Source organism: Salmo trutta, chromosome 3 (genome assembly GCF_901001165.1).
Source record: "Salmo trutta chromosome 3, fSalTru1.1, whole genome shotgun sequence".
NCBI classification, from domain to species: domain Eukaryota; kingdom Metazoa; phylum Chordata; class Actinopteri; order Salmoniformes; family Salmonidae; genus Salmo; species Salmo trutta.
In genome coordinates, this window is record NC_042959.1 from 3,024,463 (window position 1) to 3,044,097 (window position 19,635).

At 46.9% G+C, this 19,635-nt stretch overlaps 1 protein-coding gene across 7 annotated transcripts in view; it reads right to left on the minus strand.

Moving 5' to 3' along the window:
* The window catches only part of LOC115166458 (RING finger protein 44), a 42,399-nt gene that overhangs the window by 5,409 nt on the left and 17,355 nt on the right, over positions 1–19,635 (minus strand). For all 7 annotated transcript variants that reach the window (XM_029720375.1, XM_029720385.1, XM_029720371.1 and 4 more), the window contains 4 exons: positions 17,015–17,130; positions 16,693–16,780; positions 15,936–16,057; positions 4,782–4,881 (listed from right to left, as the gene is read on the minus strand). In XM_029720375.1, coding sequence (XP_029576235.1) covers positions 4,782–4,881; positions 15,936–16,057; positions 16,693–16,780; positions 17,015–17,130 — 426 coding nt within the window. The remainder of the gene's footprint in view (positions 1–4,781; positions 4,882–15,935; positions 16,058–16,692; positions 16,781–17,014; positions 17,131–19,635) is intronic.

A 19,635-nucleotide genomic window follows, 5' to 3' on the forward strand; every position in this document is an offset into this window, starting at 1 on the left:
GGTCAACAGTAGTGCACTATATAGGGAATAGGGTGCCAGCCTGGTCAACAGTAGTGTACTATATAGGGAATAGGGTGCCAGCCTGGTCAACGGTAGTGCACTATATAGGGAATAGGGTGCCAGCCTGGTCAACAGTAGTGTACTATACAGGGAATAGGGTGCCAGCCTGGTCAACAGTAGTGTACTATATAGGGGATAGGGTGCCTGGTCAACAGTAGTGCACTATATAGGGAATAGGGTGCCAGCCTGGTCAACGGTAGTGTACTATATAGGGAATAGGGTGCCAGCCTGGTCAACGGTAGTGCACTATATAGGGAATAGGGTGCCAGCCTGGTCAACAGTAGTGTACTATATAGGGAATAGGGTGCCAGCCTGGTCAACGGTAGTGCAATATATAGGGAATAGGGTGCCAGCCTGGACAACAGTAGTGTACTATATGGGGAATAGGGTGCCAGCCTGGTCAACAGTAGTGTACTATATAGGGGATAGGGTGCCAGCCTGGTCAACGGTAGTGCACTATATAGGGAATAGGGTGCCAGCCTGGTCAACAGTAGTGTACTATATAGGGAATATGGTGCCAGCCTGGTCAACAGTAGTGTACTATATAGGGAATAGGGTGCCAGCCTGGTCAACAGTAGTGTACTATATAGGGAATAGGGTGCCAGCCTGGTCAACAGTAGTGTACTATATAGGGAATAGGGTGCCAGCCTGGTCAACAGTAGTGTACTATATAGGGAATAGGGTGCCAGCCTGGTCAACAGTAGTGTACTATATAGGAAATAGGGTGCCAGCCTGGTCAACAGTAGTTTACTATATAGGGGATAGGGTGCCAGCCTGGTCAACAGTAGTGTACTATATAGGGAATAGGGTGCCTGGTCAACAGTAGTGTACTATATAAGGAATAGGGTGCCAGCCTGGTCAACGGTAGTGCACTATATAGGGAATAGGGTGCCAGCCTGGTCAACAGTAGTGTACTATATAGGGAATATGGTGCCAGCCTGGTCAACAGTAGTGTACTATATAGGGAATAGGGTGCCAGCCTGGTCAACAGTAGTGTACTATATAGGGAATAGGGTGCCAGCCTGGTCAACAGTAGTGTACTATATAGGGGATAGGGTGCCTGGTCAACAGTAGTGCACTATATAGGGAATAGGGTGCCAGCCTGGTCAACAGTAGTGTACTATATAGGGAATAGGGTGCCAGCCTGGTCAACGGTAGTGCACTATATAGGGAATAGGGTGCCAGCCTGGTCAACAGTAGTGTACTATATAGGGAATAGGGTGCCAGCCTGGTCAACAGTAGTGTACTATATAGGGAATAGGGTGCCAGCCTGGTCAACGGTAGTGCACTATATAGGGAATAGGGTGCCAGCCTGGTCAACAGTAGTGTACTATATAGGGAATATGGTGCCAGCCTGGTCAACAGTAGTGTACTATATAGGGAATAGGGTGCCAGCCTGGTCAACAGTAGTGTACTATATAGGGAATAGGGTGCCAGCCTGGTCAACAGTAGTGTACTATATAGGGAATAGGGTGCCAGCCTGGTCAACAGTAGTGTACTATATAGGGAATAGGGTGCCAGCCTGGTCAACAGTAGTGTACTATATAGGAAATAGGGTGCCAGCCTGGTCAACAGTAGTGTACTATATAAGGGATAGGGTGCCAGCCTGGTCAACAGTAGTGTACTATATAGGGAATAGGGTGCCTGGTCAACAGTAGTGTACTATATAAGGAATAGGGTGCCAGCCTGGTCAACAGTAGTGTACTATATAGGGAATAGGGTGCCAGCCTGGTCAAAAGTAGTGTACTATATAGGGAATAGGGTGCCAGCCTGGTCAACAGTAGTGTACTATATAGGGAATAGGGTGCCAGCCTGGTCAACAGTAGTATACAATATAGGGAATAGGGTGCCAGCCTGGTCAACAGTAGTGCACTATATAGGGAATAGGGTGCCTGGTCAACAGTAGTGCACTATATAGGGAATAGGGTGCCAGCCTGGTCAACAGTAGTGCACTATATAGGGAATAGGGTGCCTGGTCAACAGTAGTGCACTATATAGGGAATAGGGTGCCAGCCTGGTCAACAGTAGTGCACTATATAGGGAATAGGGTGCCAGCCTGGTCAACAGTAGTGCACTATATAGGGAATAGGGTGCCTGGTCAACAGAAGTGCACTATATAGGGAAGAGGGTGCCAGCCTGGTCAACAGTAGTGTACTATATAGGGAATAGGGTGCCAGCCTGGTCAACAGTAGTGCACTATATAGGGAATAGGGTGCCAGCCTGGTCAACAGTAGTGCACTATATAGGGAATAGGGTGCCAGCCTGGTCAACAGTAGTGTACTATATAGGGAATAGGGTGCCAAACTGGTCAACAGTAGTGTACTATATAGGGAATAGGGTGCCAGCCTGGTCAACAGTAGTGTACTATATAGGGAATAGGGTGCCAGCCTGGTCAAAAGTAGTGTACTATATAGGGAATAGGGTGCCAGCCTGGTCAACAGTAGTGTACTATATAGGGAATAGGGTGCCAGCCTGGTCAACAGTAGTGCACTATATAGGGAATAGGGTTCCAGCCTGGTCAACAGTAGTGTACTATATAGGGGATAGGGTGCCAGCCTGGTCAACAGTAGTGTACTATATAGGGAATAGGGTGCCTGGTCAACAGTAGTGTACTATATAAGGAATAGGGTGCCAGCCTGGTCAACAGTAGTGTACTATATAGGGAATAGGGTGCCAGCCTGGTCAAAAGTAGTGTACTATATAGGGAATAGGGTGCCAGCCTGGTCAACAGTAGTGTACTATATAGGGAATAGGGTGCCAGCCTGGTCAACAGTAGTATACAATATAGGGAATAGGGTGCCAGCCTGGTCAACAGTAGTGCACTATATAGGGAATAGGGTGCCAGCCTGGTCAACAGTAGTGTACTATATAGGGAATAGGGTGCCAGCCTGGTCAACAGTAGTGCACTATATAGGGAATAGGGTGCCTGGTCAACAGTAGTGCACTATATAGGGAATAGGGTGCCAGCCTGGTCAACAGTAGTGCACTATATAGGGAATAGGGTGCCAGCCTGGTCAACAGTAGTGCACTATATAGGGAATAGGGTGCCTGGTCAACAGAAGTGCACTATATAGGGAATAGGGTGCCAGCCTGGTCAACAGTAGTGTACTATATAGGGAATAGGGTGCCAGCCTGGTCAACAGTAGTGCACTATATAGGGAATAGGGTGCCAGCCTGATCAACAGTAGTGCACTATATAGGGAATAGGGTGCCAGCCTGGTCAACAGTAGTGTACTATATAGGGAATAGGGTGCCAGCCTGGTCAACAGTAGTGTACTATATAGGGAATAGGGTGCCAGCCTGGTCAACAGTAGTGTACTATATAGGGAATAGGGTGCCAGCCTGGTCAAAAGTAGTGTACTATATAGGGAATAGGGTGCCAGCCTGGTCAACAGTAGTGTACTATATAGGGAATAGGGTGCCAGCCTGGTCAACAGTAGTGCACTATATAGGGAATAGGGTGCCAGCCTGGTCAACAGTAGTGTACTATATAGGGAATAGGGTGCCAGCCTGGTCAACAGTAGTGTACTATATAGGGAATAGGGTGCCAGCCTGGTCAACAGTAGTGCACTATATAGGGAATAGGGTGCCAGCCTGGTCAACAGTAGTGCACTATATAGGGAATAGGGTGCCAGCCTGGTCAACAGTAGTGCACTATATAGGGAATAGGGTGCCAGCCTGGTCAACAGTAGTGTACTATATATGGAATAGGGTGCCAGCCTGGTCAACAGTAGTGTACTATATAGGGAATAGGGTGCCAGCCTGGTCAACAGTAGTGTACTATATAGGGAATAGGGTGCCAGCCTGGTCAACAGTAGTGTACTATATAGGGAATAGGGTGCCTGATCAACAGTAGTGTACTATATAGGGAATAGGGTGCCACTCTGGTCAAAAGTAGTGTACTATATAGGGAATAGGGTGCCAGCCTGGTCAACGGTAGTGTACAATATAGGGAATAGGGTGCCAGCCTGGTCAACGGTAGTGCACTATATAGGGAATAGGGTGCCAGCCTGGTCAACAGTAGTGCACTATATAGGGACTAGGGTGCCAGCCTGGTCAACAGTAGTGTACTATATAGGGAATAGGGTGCCAGCCTGGTCAACAGTAGTGCACTATATAGGGAATAGGGTGCCAGCCTGGTCAAACGTAGTGTACTATATAGGGAATAGGGTGCCAGCCTGGTCAAAAGTAGTGTACTATATAGGGAATAGGGTGCCAGCCTGGTCAACAGTAGTGTACTATATAGGGAATATGGTGCCAGCCTGGTCAACAGTAGTGTACTATATAGGGAATAGGGTGCCAGCCTGGTCAAAAGTAGTGTACTATATAGGGAATAGGGTGCCTGGTCAACAGTAGTGTACTATATAGGGAATAGGGTGCCAGCCTGGTCAACAGTAGTGCACTATATAGGGACTAGGGTGCCAGCCTGGTCAACAGTAGTGTACTATATAGGGAATAGGGTGCCAGCCTGGTCAACAGTAGTGCACTATATAGGGAATAGGGTGCCAGCCTGGTCAAACGTAGTGTACTATATAGGGAATAGGGTGCCAGCCTGGTCAAAAGTAGTGTACTATATAGGGAATAGGGTGCCAGCCTGGTCAACAGTAGTGTACTATATAGGGAATAGGGTGCCAGCCTGGTCAAAAGTAGTGTACTATATAGGGAATAGGGTGCCATTTGAGACGTAACCGTAGAGTTAGCGATGGATGGAATGGGCTTACCTTTAACCATTTGTCGACACACTTAGCGTGGAACTCGTGGTTGCAGGGTAAAACCCTCAGTAGCTGCCTACACTCAAAGTCACTAAAGCACACAACACACCTGGAAGAGAGAACAGAGTATTACACAGAGCATCATCAGGTTCTGAAATACTGCATGTTTAAAAAGGACAAGACAGCTACTGTTACGATGGATGGGAGGGAGGGAGGGAGGGATAGGAGGGAGGGATGGGTGGGATTGGATGGGGATGGAGATGGGATGGATGGTAGGGCTGAGCGATACAACCAAAATATCATATCACACTATTGTTCACAGTATTGGCTAGCTACGTGTCCTCTGACTAGCCTGGACAAACTCATTTAAACAATTTCACTAATATCAAATTCAATAAATCGCAGCATGTTTATGGGTTCATCATTCAGTCGTTTTTACCTGATTAAGTAGAATCATGTTGAATTTTTTTTTTTTAACTACCATTTATTTTCATACTCTTCCTGCTGTCATGTATTTTATCCATATCTATCTATCTATCTATCTATCTATCTATCTATCTATCTATCTATCTATCTATCTATCTATCTATCTATCTATCTATCTATCTATCTATCTATCTATCTATCTATCTATCTATCTATCTATCTATCTATCTATCTATCTATCTATCTATCTATCTATCTATCTATCTGTGTTAAAACAACAGTTTTAAAATGTCCAAATCCATAATCAATATGCTGAAATAAATCACATGTTGAAGGTCAATATATAAAAACTACTTCCTGTACACACACACACACACACACACAATCACACACACACACGTCACACACACTACACACTAATTTTACTAAGTTAGAACCTTAAAAAAATGCTCATGCATCAGCATTGACCAACTCCAGCCTGAAATTGATAAGCTTGTTCTACTGTCATCAATATCAAAATAATAATAAAATCGTGCAGATGAATCACTCACGTCAACACTGTAAGGAAATCAATGGAACTGACGCTACATGTGCCATTCACACTCTTCTAAAGGACAAACCACAACCAACAAACCACTACATATATACAGTGCATTGGGAAAGTATTCAGACCTCTAGACTTTTTCCACATTTTGATACGTTACAGCCTTATTCTAAAATTGATTATACTGTTTTTTTTCCCCCCCTCTCAATCTACAAACAATACCCCCTAATGACAAAGCAAAACACATTTACAATTTTTTGCTAATTTAGAATTTAAAAAAATGGAATATCACATTTACATAAGTATTCAGACACCTTTACTCAGTACTTTGTTGAAGCATCTTTGGCAGCGATAACAGCCTCAAGTCTTCTTGGGTATGACGCTACAAGCTTGGCACATCTGTATTTGGGTAGTTTCTCCCATTCTTCTCTGTAGATCCTCTCAAGCTCTGTCAGGTTGGATGGGGAGCGTCGCTGCACAGCTATTTTCAGGTCTCTCCAGAGATGTTCGATCAGGTTCAAGTCCGGGCTCTGGCTGGGCCACTCAAGGGCATTCAGAGACTTGTCTTGGCTGTGTGGTTAGGGTCGTTGTCCTGTTGGAAGGTGAACCTTCACCCCAGTCTGAGGTCCTGAGCACACTACAAGAGGTTTTCATCAAGCATCTCTATACTTCTCTCCGTTCATCTTTCCCTCGATCCTGACGAGTCTCCCAGTCCCTGCCGCTGAAAAACATCCCCACAGCATGATGCTGCCATCACCATGCTTCACCGTAGGAATGGTGCCAGGTTTCCTCCAGACGTGACGCTTGGCATTCAGGCCAAAGAGTTCAATCCTGGTTTCATCAGACCAGAGAATTGTGTTTCTCATGGTCGGAGAGTCTTTAGGTGCCATTTGGCAAACTCCAAGTGGGCTGTCATGTGCCTTTTACTGAGGACTGGCCACTCTACCATAAAGGCCTGATTGGTGGAGTGCTGCAGAGATGGTGGTCCTTCTGGAATGTTCTCCCATCTCCACAGAGAAACTCTAGAGCTATGTCAGAGTGACCATCGGATTCTTGGTCACCTCTCTGACCAAGGCCCTTGTCCCCCGATTGCTCAGTTTGGCCGGGCGTCCAGCTCTAGGAAGAGTCTTGGTGGTTCCAAACTTCATCCATTTCAGAATGATGGAGGCCACTGTGTTCTTGGGGACCTTCAATGCTGCATACATTTTTTGGGACCTTATATAGACAGGTGTGTTCCTTTCCAAATCATGTCCTATCAATTGAATTTACCACAGGTGGACTCCAATCAAGTTGTAGAAACATCTCAAGGATGATCAATGGAAACAGGATACAACTGAGCTCAATTTTGAGTCTCGTAGCAAAGGCTCTGAATACTTATGTAAATAAAGTATTGCATTTTTTCTTCTTACATACATTTGCAAAAAATGTCTAAAAACCTGTTTTCAGTTTGTCATTATGGGGTATTATGTGTAGATTGATGAGGGGAAAAAAAGTAATTGAATAATAAAAAAATAAAAAAAATTAAAGTCAAGGGCTCTGAACACGTTCTGAATGCACTGTACCCGTCAATAGCCATTTATCAACTTATCTGCTTGTGGAACAATGTGTACAGCATATGGCAAATACGAAATGCAATACTTTCTTGACTGGATAATTTCAACAAATCATCTCTCCATAAAGTCATTCTAAATAGTGACTTTTTTGTTGGCTTTAGTTTGAGTGACAGCTTGACTGTCAAATCCATGTATTAGTTTGTGACTAGCAACTTTTATACAGAGAGAAGTGCGAATTGTCTGCCATTTTGATTTTGAAAACAGCTTTATAAATCCTGCGAGAGAGGCACGAATGACAAATATAACGGTAACAAAATAATATTCATCTGATTCAAACAAATCGATTTAGTGTCAGCGTGATGACTTTACACTTTTGTAATAACCAGTCGTGCGTATTCATGGACTCAAAGGAAAGCAAACTTCCCTAAACTATTTACCAAGAAAACAAAAAGAAACAAAATCATTTATCAAATCAAATTTTATTTGTCACATACACATGTTTAGCAGATGCTATTACGGGTGTATCGAAATGCTTGTGTTTCTAGTTCCAACAGTGCAGTAATGTCTAACAATACACACAATCTAAAGTAAAGGAATGGAATTAAGAATATATAAATATATGGATGAGCAATGTCAGAGCAGCATAGACTATAATACAGTAGAATAGGATAGAATGCAGTATATACATATGAGATGAGGAATGTAAAATATGTAAACATCATTAAAAGTGACTAGCGTTCCAATTATTAAAGTGACCAGTGATTCCTAGTCTATGTATCTAGGGCAGCAGCCTCTAATGTGCTAGTGATGGCTATTTAACAGTCTGATTGCCTTGTATTAGAAGCTGTTTTTCAGTCTCTTGGTCCCAGCTTTGATGTACCTGTACTGACCTCGCCTTTTAGATGGAAGCGGGGTGAACAGGCAGTGGCTCGGGTGGTTGTTGTCCTTGATGATCTTTTTTGGCCTTTGTGACATCGGGTGCTGTAGGTGTCCTGGAGGGCAGATAGTTTGCCCCCAGTGATTGCAGGCGGTGCAGTTTCTGTACCAGGCGGTGATACAGCCTGACAGGATGCTCTCAATTGTGCATCTGTAAAAGTTGCGAGTGTTTTAGGTGACAAGCCAAATTCCTTCAGCTTCCTGAGGTTGAAGAGGCACCTTGCGCCTTCTTCACCACACTGTCTGTGTGGGTGGACCATTTCGTCAGTGATGTGTACGCCGAGGAACTTGAAGCTTTCCACCTTCTCCACTGTGGTCCTACCGATGTGGATAGGGGGGTGCTCCCTCTGCTGTTTCCTGAAGTCCACGATCATCTCCTTTGTTTTGTTGACCTTGGGTGAGAGGTTATTTCCCTGGCACCACACTCCCAGGGCTCTCACCTCCTCCCTGTAGAATGTCTCGTCATTGTTGGTAATCAGGCCTACTACGGTTGTGTCGTCTGCTATCATCTGATTGAGTTGGAGGCGTGCGTGGCCACGCAGTCGTGGGTGAACAGGGAGTACAGGAGGATCAGCGAAGTGGATGTGTTGTTTCCTACCTTCACCCCCTGGGGGGCGGCCCATCAGGAAGTCCAGGACCCAGTTACACAGGGCAGGGTTCAGACCCAGGGCCTCAAGTTTAATGATGAGCTTGGAGGGTACCATGGTGTTGAATGCTGAGCTATAGTCAATGAACAGCATTCTTACATAGGTATTCCTCTTGTCCAGATGGGATAGGGCAGTGTGCAGTGCGATGGCATCGTCTGTGAATCTATTGGGGCGGTAAGCAAATTGAAGTGGGTCTAGGGTGTAAGGTAAGGTGGAGGTGATATGATCCTTGGCTCGTCTCTCAAAGCAATTCATGATGACAGAAGTGAGTGCTACGGGGTGATTGTCATTTAGTTCATTTACCTTTGCTTTCTTGGGTACAGGAACAATGGTTGACATCTTGAAGTATGAGGGGACAACAGACCGGGATAGGGAGAGATTGAATATGTCCGTAAACACACCAGCCAGCTAGTCTGCGCATGCTCTGAGGACGCGGCTAGGGATGCCGTCTGGGCCGGCAGCCTTGCGAGGGTTAACACACTTAAAATGTCTTACATCGGCCACAGAGAAGGAGCTCCCACAGTCCTTGGTAGCGGGCCGCGTCGGTGGCACTGTGTTATCCTCAAATCGGGCGAAGAAGGTATTCAGCTTGTCCGGAAGCAAGAAGTCGGTGTCCGCATAGTGGCAGGTTTTCCATCTGTAGTCCATGATTGTCTGTAGACCCTGCCACATACGTCTCATGTCTGAGCTGTTGAATTGTCTCCATACTGCCGTTTTGCCTGTTTCCCTCCATAAGGCAATAACTACACTGTTTGTATTCTGCTATATTCCCAGTCACCTTGCCATGGTTGAATGCGATGGTTCGTGCTTTCATTACAGACAGAAAAAAAACTTGAATTGTTGCATCTCGTTGTGTCCTCTGGTGGCTAGCTAGCTAGTTAAAAAATCATCCCTTTCCTAAATTTGCCATAGATGGAAATATGGATTTTGCACTATACTTACTTCTCTGTATTTCTCTGTACTGGCCAACAGCAATTCAGATCCAACCATAAATTCATACAATTGTACCCCTGGCTTGAGAGGATGGAAGGTTTTTTTGTATTTTTACCCCTTTTACTCCACAATTTCGTGATATCCAAATTGGTAGTTACAGACTTGTCCCATTGCTGCAACTCCCCTACAGACTCGGGAGAGACGAAGGTCAAGAGCCATGCTTCCACCGAAACACGACCCTGCATTGCTTCTTGACACACTGCTCGCTTAACCTGGAAACCAGCCGCACCAATGTGTCGAAGGAAACACCGTCCAGCTGGCGACCAAAGTCAGCTTGAAGGCACCGGCCCGCCGCAAGGAGTCGCTAGAGCGCGATGGGACAAGGAAAATCCCGCCCGGCCAAACCCTCCTCTAACCCGGACGACGCCGGGCCAAATGTGTCTCCCGGTCACGGCCGGCTGTGCTACAGCCTGGGATCGAACCCGGGGCTGTAGTGACGCCTGTACTGCGATGCAGTGCCTTGCATGCTGACCACACCTCTCGCATCGCGTGTGTTGCAAAATAAAATGTACACATACATGTTATTCAATCATTGCGCACATTTCTGCATAGCTGGGCGCTAAAATAGAACTTGGTTCTATTGGTGACGCTCAACAAGTACTGCCTGTCAAATCTCCTCATTGGTTTTTAGGAGCATATACCCACGTGGGTGATTGAAATATGAACTGACGTCCACACTACAGTCGGTTGTAGTAATGCACCGTAAAGTTGGTTGCCAACAGCCATATAAATTCCAAAGTAGAAAAATAAGCCTGAAGGAAGGAGGAGAGATGAAGAAAAACACATTTGGTTGACCGTTTTATCTGTGGATTAATTGTCGGAGTAGAGGACCTTGTGCATTTCAGGTAAAATAACAACCTAATGTTTATATTCCAGGACAAATTAGTTAGCAACAGCAAGCTAGCTAGCTAAATTGCCATAAATGTTTAATGCTTTTCAACCTCTGGTCAGCATGTAAGATCGCTGGCGCCACCCAGGATGGAAGTTCCACATGTAGCTAGATGTAGCATGCTAACGTTAACTAGCTGGCCTGGCGCATCATTGTCCATGAAAGGAAGCTAGGCTAGCTAGCGAGCAAGTTTCCTGAACAAAAATATAAACGCAACAATTTCAATGATTTTAATGAGTTAATGTTCATATGAGGAAATCAGTCAATTGAAAGAAATTCATTAGGCCCTAATCTATAGATTTCACATTACTGGGCAGGGGTGCAGCCATGGGTGAGCCTGGGAGGGTATAGGCCCACCCACTGGGGAGCCAGGCCCAGCCATTCAGAATGAGTTTTTCCCACAAAATGGCTTTATTAAAGACAGAAATACTCCTCAGTTTCATCAGGTGTCCAGTCTCAGGACGATCCCGCAGGTGAAGAAGCAGGATGTGGAGGTCCTGGGCTGGTGTGGTGTGGTTCTCTAAAACGATGTTGAGGCGGCTTATGGTAGAGAAATTAACATTCAATTCTTTGGCAACAGCTCTTGTGGACATTCCTGCAGTCAGCATGCCAATTATGTCATCTATGCATAGTCATTTTAATATCTCTACCTTATTGTACATAATACCTCAACAAACCGGTGCCCCCGCACATTGACTCTGTACCAACACCCACCTGTATATATTGTTATTTTTTACTGCTGCTCTTTAATTACTTGTTACTTTTATCTCTTATTCTTTTACGTATTTTTTGAAACCGCACTGTTGGTTAGGGGCTCGTATTCAGCATTTCACTGTGAGGTCTGTTGTATTCAGCAGTTCACTGTGAGGTCTACTACACCTGTCGTATTCAGCATTTCACTGTGAGGTCTACTACACCTGTTGTATTCAGCATTTCACTGTGAGGTCTACTACACCTGTCGTATTCAGCATTTCACTGTGAGGTCTACTACACCTGTCGTATTCAGCATTTCACTGTGAGGTCTACACCTGTTGTATTCAGCATTTCACTGTGAGGTCTACTACACTTGTTGTATTCAGCATTTCACTGTGAGGTCTACTACACCTGTTGTATTCAGCATTTCACTGTGAGGTCTACACCTGTTGTATTCAGCATTTCACTGTGAGGTCTACTACACCTGTTGTATTCAGCATTTCACTGTAAGGTCTACTACACCTGTTGTATTCAGCATTTCACTGTAAGGTCTACTACACCTGTTGTATTCAGCATTTCACTGTGAGGTCTACTACACCTGTCGTATTCAGCATTTCACTGTGAGGTCTACTACACCTGTTGTATTCAGCATTTCACTGTGAGGTCTACTACACCTGTTGTATTCAGCATTTCACTGTGAGGTCTACTACACCTGTTGTATTCAGCATTTCACTGTGAGGTCTACTACACCTGTTGTATTCAGCATTTCACTGTAAGGTCTACTACACCTGTTGTATTCAGCATTTCACTGTAAGGTCTACTACACCTGTTGTATTCAGCATTTCACTGTGAGGTCTACTACACCTGTTGTATTCAGCATTTCACTGTGAGGTCTACACCTGTTGTATTCAGCATTTCACTGTGAGGTCTACTACACCTGTTGTATTCAGCATTTCACTGTGAGGTCTACACCTGTTGTATTCAGCATTTCACTGTAAGGTCTACTACACCTGTTGTATTCAGCATTTCACTGTGAGGTCTACACCTGTTGTATTCAGCATTTCACTGTGAGGTCTACTACACCTGTTGTATTCAGCATTTCACTGTGAGGTCTACACCTGTTGTATTCAGCATTTCACTGTGAAGTCTACTACACCTGTTGTATTCAGCATTTCACTGTGAGGTCTACTACACCTGTTGTATTCAGCATTTCGCTGTGAGGTCTACTACACCTGTTGTATTCAGCATTTCACTGTGAGGTCTACTACACCTGTTGTATTCAGCATTTCACTGTAAGGTCTACTACACCTGTTGTATTCAGCATTTCACTGTGAGGTCTACACCTGTCGTATTCAGCATTCCACTGTAAGGTCTACTACACCTGTTGTATTCAGCATTTCACTGTAAGGTCTACTACACCTGTTGTATTCAGCATTTCACTATAAGGTCTACTACACCTGTTGTATTCAGCATTTCACTGTAAGGTCTACTACACCTGTTGTATTCAGCATTTCACTGTAAGGTCTACTACACCTGTTGTATTCAGCATTTCACTGTGAGGTCTACACCTGTTGTATTCAGCATTCCACTGTAAGGTCTACTACACCTGTTGTATTCAGCATTTCACTGTAAGGTCTACTACACCTGTTGTATTCAGCATTTCACTGTGAGGTATACTACACCTGTTGTATTCAGCATTTCACTGTGAGGTCTACTACACCTGTTGTATTCAGCATTTCACTGTGAGGTCTACTACACCTGTTGTATTAAGCATTTCACTGTAAGGTCTACTACACCTGTTGTATTCAGCATTTCACTGTGAGGTCTACTACACCTGTTGTATTCAGCATTTCACTGTAAGGTCTACTACACCTGTTGTATTCAGCATTTTACTGTGAGGTCTACACCTGTTGTATTCAGCATTTCACTGTGAGGTCTACTACACCTGTTGTATTCAGCATTTCACTGTAAGGTCGTCTACACCTGTTGTATTCAGCATTTCACTGTGAGGTCTACTATACCTGTTGTATTCAGCAGTTCACTGTAAGGTCTACTACACCTGTTGTATTCAGCATTTCACTGTGAGGTCTACACCTGTTGTATTCAGCATTTCACTGTAAGGTCTACTACACCTGTTGTATTCAGCATTTCACTGTAAGGTCTACTACACCTGTTGTATTCAGCATTTCACTGTGAGGTCTACTACACCTGTTGTATTCAGCATTTCACTGTAAGGTCTACTACACCTGTTGTATTCAGCATTTCACTGTGAGGTCTACACCCGTTGTATTCGGCTGTATGTGACTAATGCAATTTGATTTGCGCGCTCCCTCAAAACTTGAGCCATCTTTGGCATCGTGTTGTGTGACAAATACTCAGTAAACAAATTTGTTTACAATTTGAGAGAAAAACGTTGTTTTTTTTGTGTGTATGGAACATTTCTGGGACCTTTTGTTTCAGCTCATGAAACATGGGACCAACACTTTACATGTTGCGTTTATATTTTTGTTCAATGTACAATTTCTCCACAGCGCCAACTTGCTAAGAAAAGACAAACTAGCAAACAGTAGTTAGCAGACAGTAAGATACAAACTAATAGTGTCATTATAGAACGCTTGTGGAAAGCAGCATGCCACCAACATCTCGGAGGACCTGAGCCCTAGGACCATGCCTCAGGACTACCTGGCTTGATGACTCCTTGCTGTCCCCAGTTCACCTGGCCGTGCTGCTGCTCCAGTTCCAACTGTTCTGCCTGCAGCTATGGAACACTGACCTGTTCACCGGACGTGCTACCTGTCCCAGACCTGTTGTCCCAGACCTGCTGGAACCCTGACCTGTTCCCCGGACGTGCTACCTGTCCCAGACCTGCTGTCCCAGACCTCCTGGAACCCTGACCTGTTCACCGGACGTGCTACCTTGTCACAGACCTGCTGTTTTCAACTCTCTAGAGACAGCAGGAGCGGTAGAGATACTCTCAATGATCGGCTATGAAAAGCCAACTGACACTTACTCTTGAGTTGCTGACTTGTTGCACCCTCGACAACTACTATGATTATTATTATTTGACCATGCTGGTCATTTATGAACATTTGAACATCTTGGCCATGTTCTGTTATAATCTCCACCCGGCACAGCCAGAAGAGGACTGGCCACCCCTCATAGCCTGGTTCCTCTCCACCCGGCACAGCCAGAAGAGGACTGGCCACCCCTCATAGCCTGGTTCCTCTCTACCCGGCACAGCCAGAAGAGGACTGGCCACCCCTCATAGCCTGGTTCCTCTCTAGATTTCTTCCTAGGTTCTGGCCTATCTATGGAGTTTTTCCTAGCTACTGTGCTTCTACATCTGCATTACTTGCTGTTTGGGGTTTTAGGCTGGGTTTCTGTGCAGCACTTTGAGATATCAGCTGATGTAAGAAGGGCTTTATAAATACATTTGATTTGTTGCATCTATCTGACCATGCAGACTGCAGAGTGAACGGCAAGAAAGTGCTCATGACTCCATGGTCGAGCAACTGCTTACTCCTTGAGTGACAGGCGCCAGGGCGTGGTGTGAGAGAGGCCAGGGCTTGGTGTGAGAGGGGGCGTGGTGTGAGAGAGGCCAGGGCGTGGTGTGAGAGGGGGCGTGGTGTGAGAGGGGGCGTGGTGTGAGAGGGGGCGTGGTGTGAGAGGGGCCAGGGCGTGGTGTGAGAAGGGCCAGGGCGTGGTGTGAGAGGGGCCAGGGCGTGGTGTGAGAGGGGCCAGGGCGTGGTGTGAGAGGGGGCGTGGTGTGAGAGAGGGCGTGGTGTGAGAGGGGGCGTGGTGTAAGAGGGGCCAGGGCGTGGTGTGAGAGAGGCCAGGGCTTGGTGTGAGAGGGGGCAGGGCTTGGTGTGAGAGGGGGCGTGGTGTAAGAGGGGCCAGGGCTTGGTGTGAGAGGGGGCAGGGCTTGGTGTGAGAGGGGGCGTGGTGTAAGAGGGGCCAGGGCGTGGTGTGAGAGGGGGCGTGGTGTGAGAGGGGGCAGGGCTTGGTGTGAGAGGGGGCAGGGCTTGGTGTGAGAGGGGGCAGGGCTTGGTGTGAGAGGGGGCAGGGCTTGGTGTGAGAGGGGGGCAGGGCTTGGTGTGAGAGGGGGGCAGGGCGTGGTGTGAGAGGGGGCAGGGCTTGGTGTGAGAGAGGCCAGGGCGTGGTGTGAGAGGGGGCAGGGCTTGGTGTGAGAGGGGGCGTGGTGTGAGAGGGGGCATGCATCAGGAGGAGAGGGAGAAAGACAACTCAAATAGAGAACGGAGTAAAATATAAAAAACGAACATTACACGCGCCGGAGTTGAGTATCACATTTAACAAACCAAATAAATACCGTTGTAGAAGGTAAAGTAAAAACCCAAACCGGTCCGTGCATCAATACCGGTACATAGTAAAATACGGTGTACCGCCCAGCCCTGTTTGACCAGCCAGCCAGATAAATAGATGGGTGAATGGAAAAAGAGAAACGGCAGTAGAAGCTTAACTTACAGCGTTTGTTCAGATTGATGGTTGTCGAGGTTGAACCTGTAGGATGGAAGCTGCTCAATGTCTGCCTTGGTGATTCCTCGCGGTTTGGCCTCTCCCAGCCTTTCAGCCAGGTTCAGTAATGCCTGAGGGTGCGTTAGAGACATACATATTTAGGGACAGTTGTTTTGGTCTATTTCTATTGACCGGTATTTTCCTGCATTATCCACTAGGTTTGGAAATGGTCCTAGGAAATGGTCTTTAATTGACACAAGTTGTCTGTAATCAATTATATAATGTCTGGGTGTGAGTGAGTGTTTAGTGGTGGGGGGGTTGGGGGGGGTGTCCCCTTAAACTGCCCATATTTGACCCATTTTTAAACTACAACTTCGGTTGGAGACGATCAGATTGAACGAAGTGAGGTATAGAATCACGGAACTACAAATAGCATTATATAGCCAAACAACAGGCTTTTTAACGTTAAGATTTGTAGAGCTATGCCTCTCCTGGCTTACGCCATCCCTTCCTCCTCCACCCCCACCACCAAACACTCATACACAACCAGGCATGGTTTGATTGGATTGTGTTCCAGCTAAAGATCATTCCCTAGGAGTTTCTACCTGCAGCAAATCAAGTGGATAATGCTGGAAATACCAGTCAACAAAAAAACATCCAAAACAACTGGCCCTGATACAAAACACACGTAGATACAAACACAGAAATACACAACAAGAAACACACAGTGTTTTTTCTAAGTGTATTGACGACCTGGTCCTCTCACCTCATAGTTCTCCATCTCCACATCATCTACATCAAGGTCCAGACTGATGGCTGGACCCACTGCAGTAGGAGGCACAGGAAGCATCGACCTGCACAGAGACAGAACAATCACATTAATCACCCAGACCAAATGGGCACATGACATTTGGGATGTGGGGAAAAAAGGGAAATGTATTGTTTAAGTGGCAATAAATATTCCACTGATGTGCAACTGCTTTCTGAGTGTACAGTATACACCTCACGTTAAATGGGTTGGTACAATTGTTAAGTCCTGAATGACTTTTGAGTCATTGAAAAGCGTTCTTTATTCATTTCATACTCACAGGAAGTACGGCAGGAAGCCTGGGTAGTAGGGTGGTGGCGGCGGCGGTGGGGGCAGGGGCTGCTGTAACCGGTACCTGTGGCCACTGACGCGTCGCGGCAGCATGTGGGGGTATGGCTGAACAGGAGACAGACAGAGACATAGAGAGTTGTTAACGTGGTGGTGGTGGGTGAACTATCCTGTGGAAGTGACTGGTTATTTAAAATGGTAATTACGCCAGCTCTGTAGATTTAGTTAGTTCTACAATCTGAAGTCTCTGACCACTAGATGAAGGGTTAGGCTGAGCTGGCTAGATGAAGGGTCAGGCTGAGCTGGCTAGATGAAGGGTCAGGCTGAGCTGGCTAGATGAAGGGTCAGGCTGAGCTGGCTAGATGAAGGGTTAGGCTGAGCTGGCTAGATGAAGGGTCAGGCTGAGCTGGCTAGATGAAGGGTTAGGCTGAGCTGGTTAGATGAAGGGTCAGGCTGAGCTGGCTAGATGAAGGGTCAGGCTGAGCTGGCTAGATGAAGGGTCAGGCTGAGCTGATTAGATGAAGGGTCAGGCTGAGCTGGCTAGATGAAGGGTCAGGCTGAGCTGGTAAGATGAAGGGCCAGGCTGAGCTGGTTAGATGAAGGGTCAGGCTGAGCTGGTAAGATGAAGGGCCAGGCTGAGCTGGTTAGATGAAGGGTCAGGCTGAGCTGGTTAGATGAAGGGTTAGGCTGAGCTGGCTAGATGAAGGGCCAGGCTGAGCTGGCTAGATGAAGGGCCAGGCTGAGCTGGCTAGATGAAGGGTCAGGCTGAGCTGGCTAGATGAAGGGCCAGGCTGAGCTGGTAAGATGAAGGGTCAGGCTGAGCTGGCTAGATGAAGGGTCAGGCTGAGCTGGCTAGATGAAGGGTCAGGCTGAGCTGGTTAGATGAAGGGTCAGGCTGAGCTGGTTAGATGAAGGGTTAGGCTGAGCTGGCTAGATGAAGGGTTAGGCTGAGCTGGCTAGATGAAGGGTCAGGCTGAGCTGGCTAGATGAAGGGTCAGGCTGAGCTGGCTAGATGAAGGGTCAGGCTGAGCTGGCTAGATGAAGGGTCAGGCTGAGCTGGCTAGATGAAGGGTCAGGCTGAGCTGGCTAGATGAAGGGTCAGGCTGAGCTGGCTAGATGAAGGGTCAGGCTGAGCTGGCTAGATGAAGGGTCAGGCTGAGCTGGCTAGATGAAGGGTCAGGCTGAGCTGGCTAGATGAAGGGTCAGGCTGAGCTGGCTAGATGAAGGGCCAGGCTGAGCTGGCTAGATGAAGGGTCAGGCTGAGCTGGCTAGATGAAGGGTCAGGCTGAGCTGGCTAGATGAAGGGTTAGGCTGAGCTGGCTAGATGAAGGGTTAGGCTGAGCTGGCTAGATGAAGGGTTAGGCTGAGCTGGCTAGATGAAGGGTTAGGCTGAGCTGGCTAGATGAAGGGTTAGGCTGAGCTGGTTAGATGAAGGGTTAGGCTGAGCTGGTTAGATGAAGGGTCAGGCTGAGCTGGCTAGATGAAGGGTTAGGCTGAGCTGGCTAGATGAAGGGTTAGGCTGAGCTGGCTAGATGAAGGGTCAGGCTGAGCTGGCTAGATGAAGGGTCAGGCTGAGCTGGCTAGATGAAGGGTCAGGCCGAGCTGGCTAGATGAAGGGTCAGGCCGAGCTGGCTAGATGAAGGGTCAGGCCGAGCTGGTTAGATGAAGGGTCAGGCCGAGCTGGCTAGATGAAGGGTCAGGCCGAGCTGGCTAGATGAAGGGTCAGGCCGAGCTGGCTAGATGAAGGGTCAGGCCGAGCTGGCTAGATGAAGGGTCAGGCCGAGCTGGCTAGATGAAGGTTCAGGCCGAGCTGGCTAGATGAAGGGTCAGGCTGAGCTGGCTAGATGAAGGGTCAGGCTGAGCTGGCTAGATGAAGGGTCAGGCTGAGCTGGTTAGATGAAGGGTCAGGCTGAGCTGGCTAGATGAAGGGTCAGGCTGAGCTGGCTAGATGAAGGGTCAGGCTGAGCTGGTTAGATGAAGGGTCAGGCTGAGCTGGTTAGATGAAGGGTCAGGCTGAGCTGGCTAGATGAAGGGTCAGGCTGAGCTGGCTAGATGAAGGGTCAGGCTGAGCTGGCTAGATGAAGGGTCAGGCTGAGCTGGTTAGATGAAGGGTCAGGCTGAGCTGGTTAGATGAAGGGTCAGGCTGAGCTGGCTAGATGAAGGGTCAGGCTGAGCTGGCTAGATGAAGGGTCAGGCTGAGCTGGTTAGATGAAGGGTCAGGCTGAGCTGGCTAGATGAAGGGCCAGGCTGAGCTGGCTAGATGAAGGGTCAGGCTGAGCTGGCTAGATGAAGGGTCAGGCTGAGCTGGTTAATCTGACTCTGAGGAAGTAGATAAAGAGCCTCACTGCCGAAATCCCGAAGTATGTAAAAAAATAAGTTCATTACTCAAAAATATGGAGTTTCAATTAGCAACTATGGAAATGAACTGCCGTCACCACCATGATGTACTTCCAAAAGGTCTAAAAACAAATGTCCAAGCAAAGCAACAAAACAAAACAACATGGGAGTTTCAATTGGTGCTTTCTGGACATTAGAAAAGGTCTCTAATACACAGATACTAATTCAGCTAGCTAGCTCTGTGAGGTAAAGTCTTACCACTGGGAAGGACAGGTG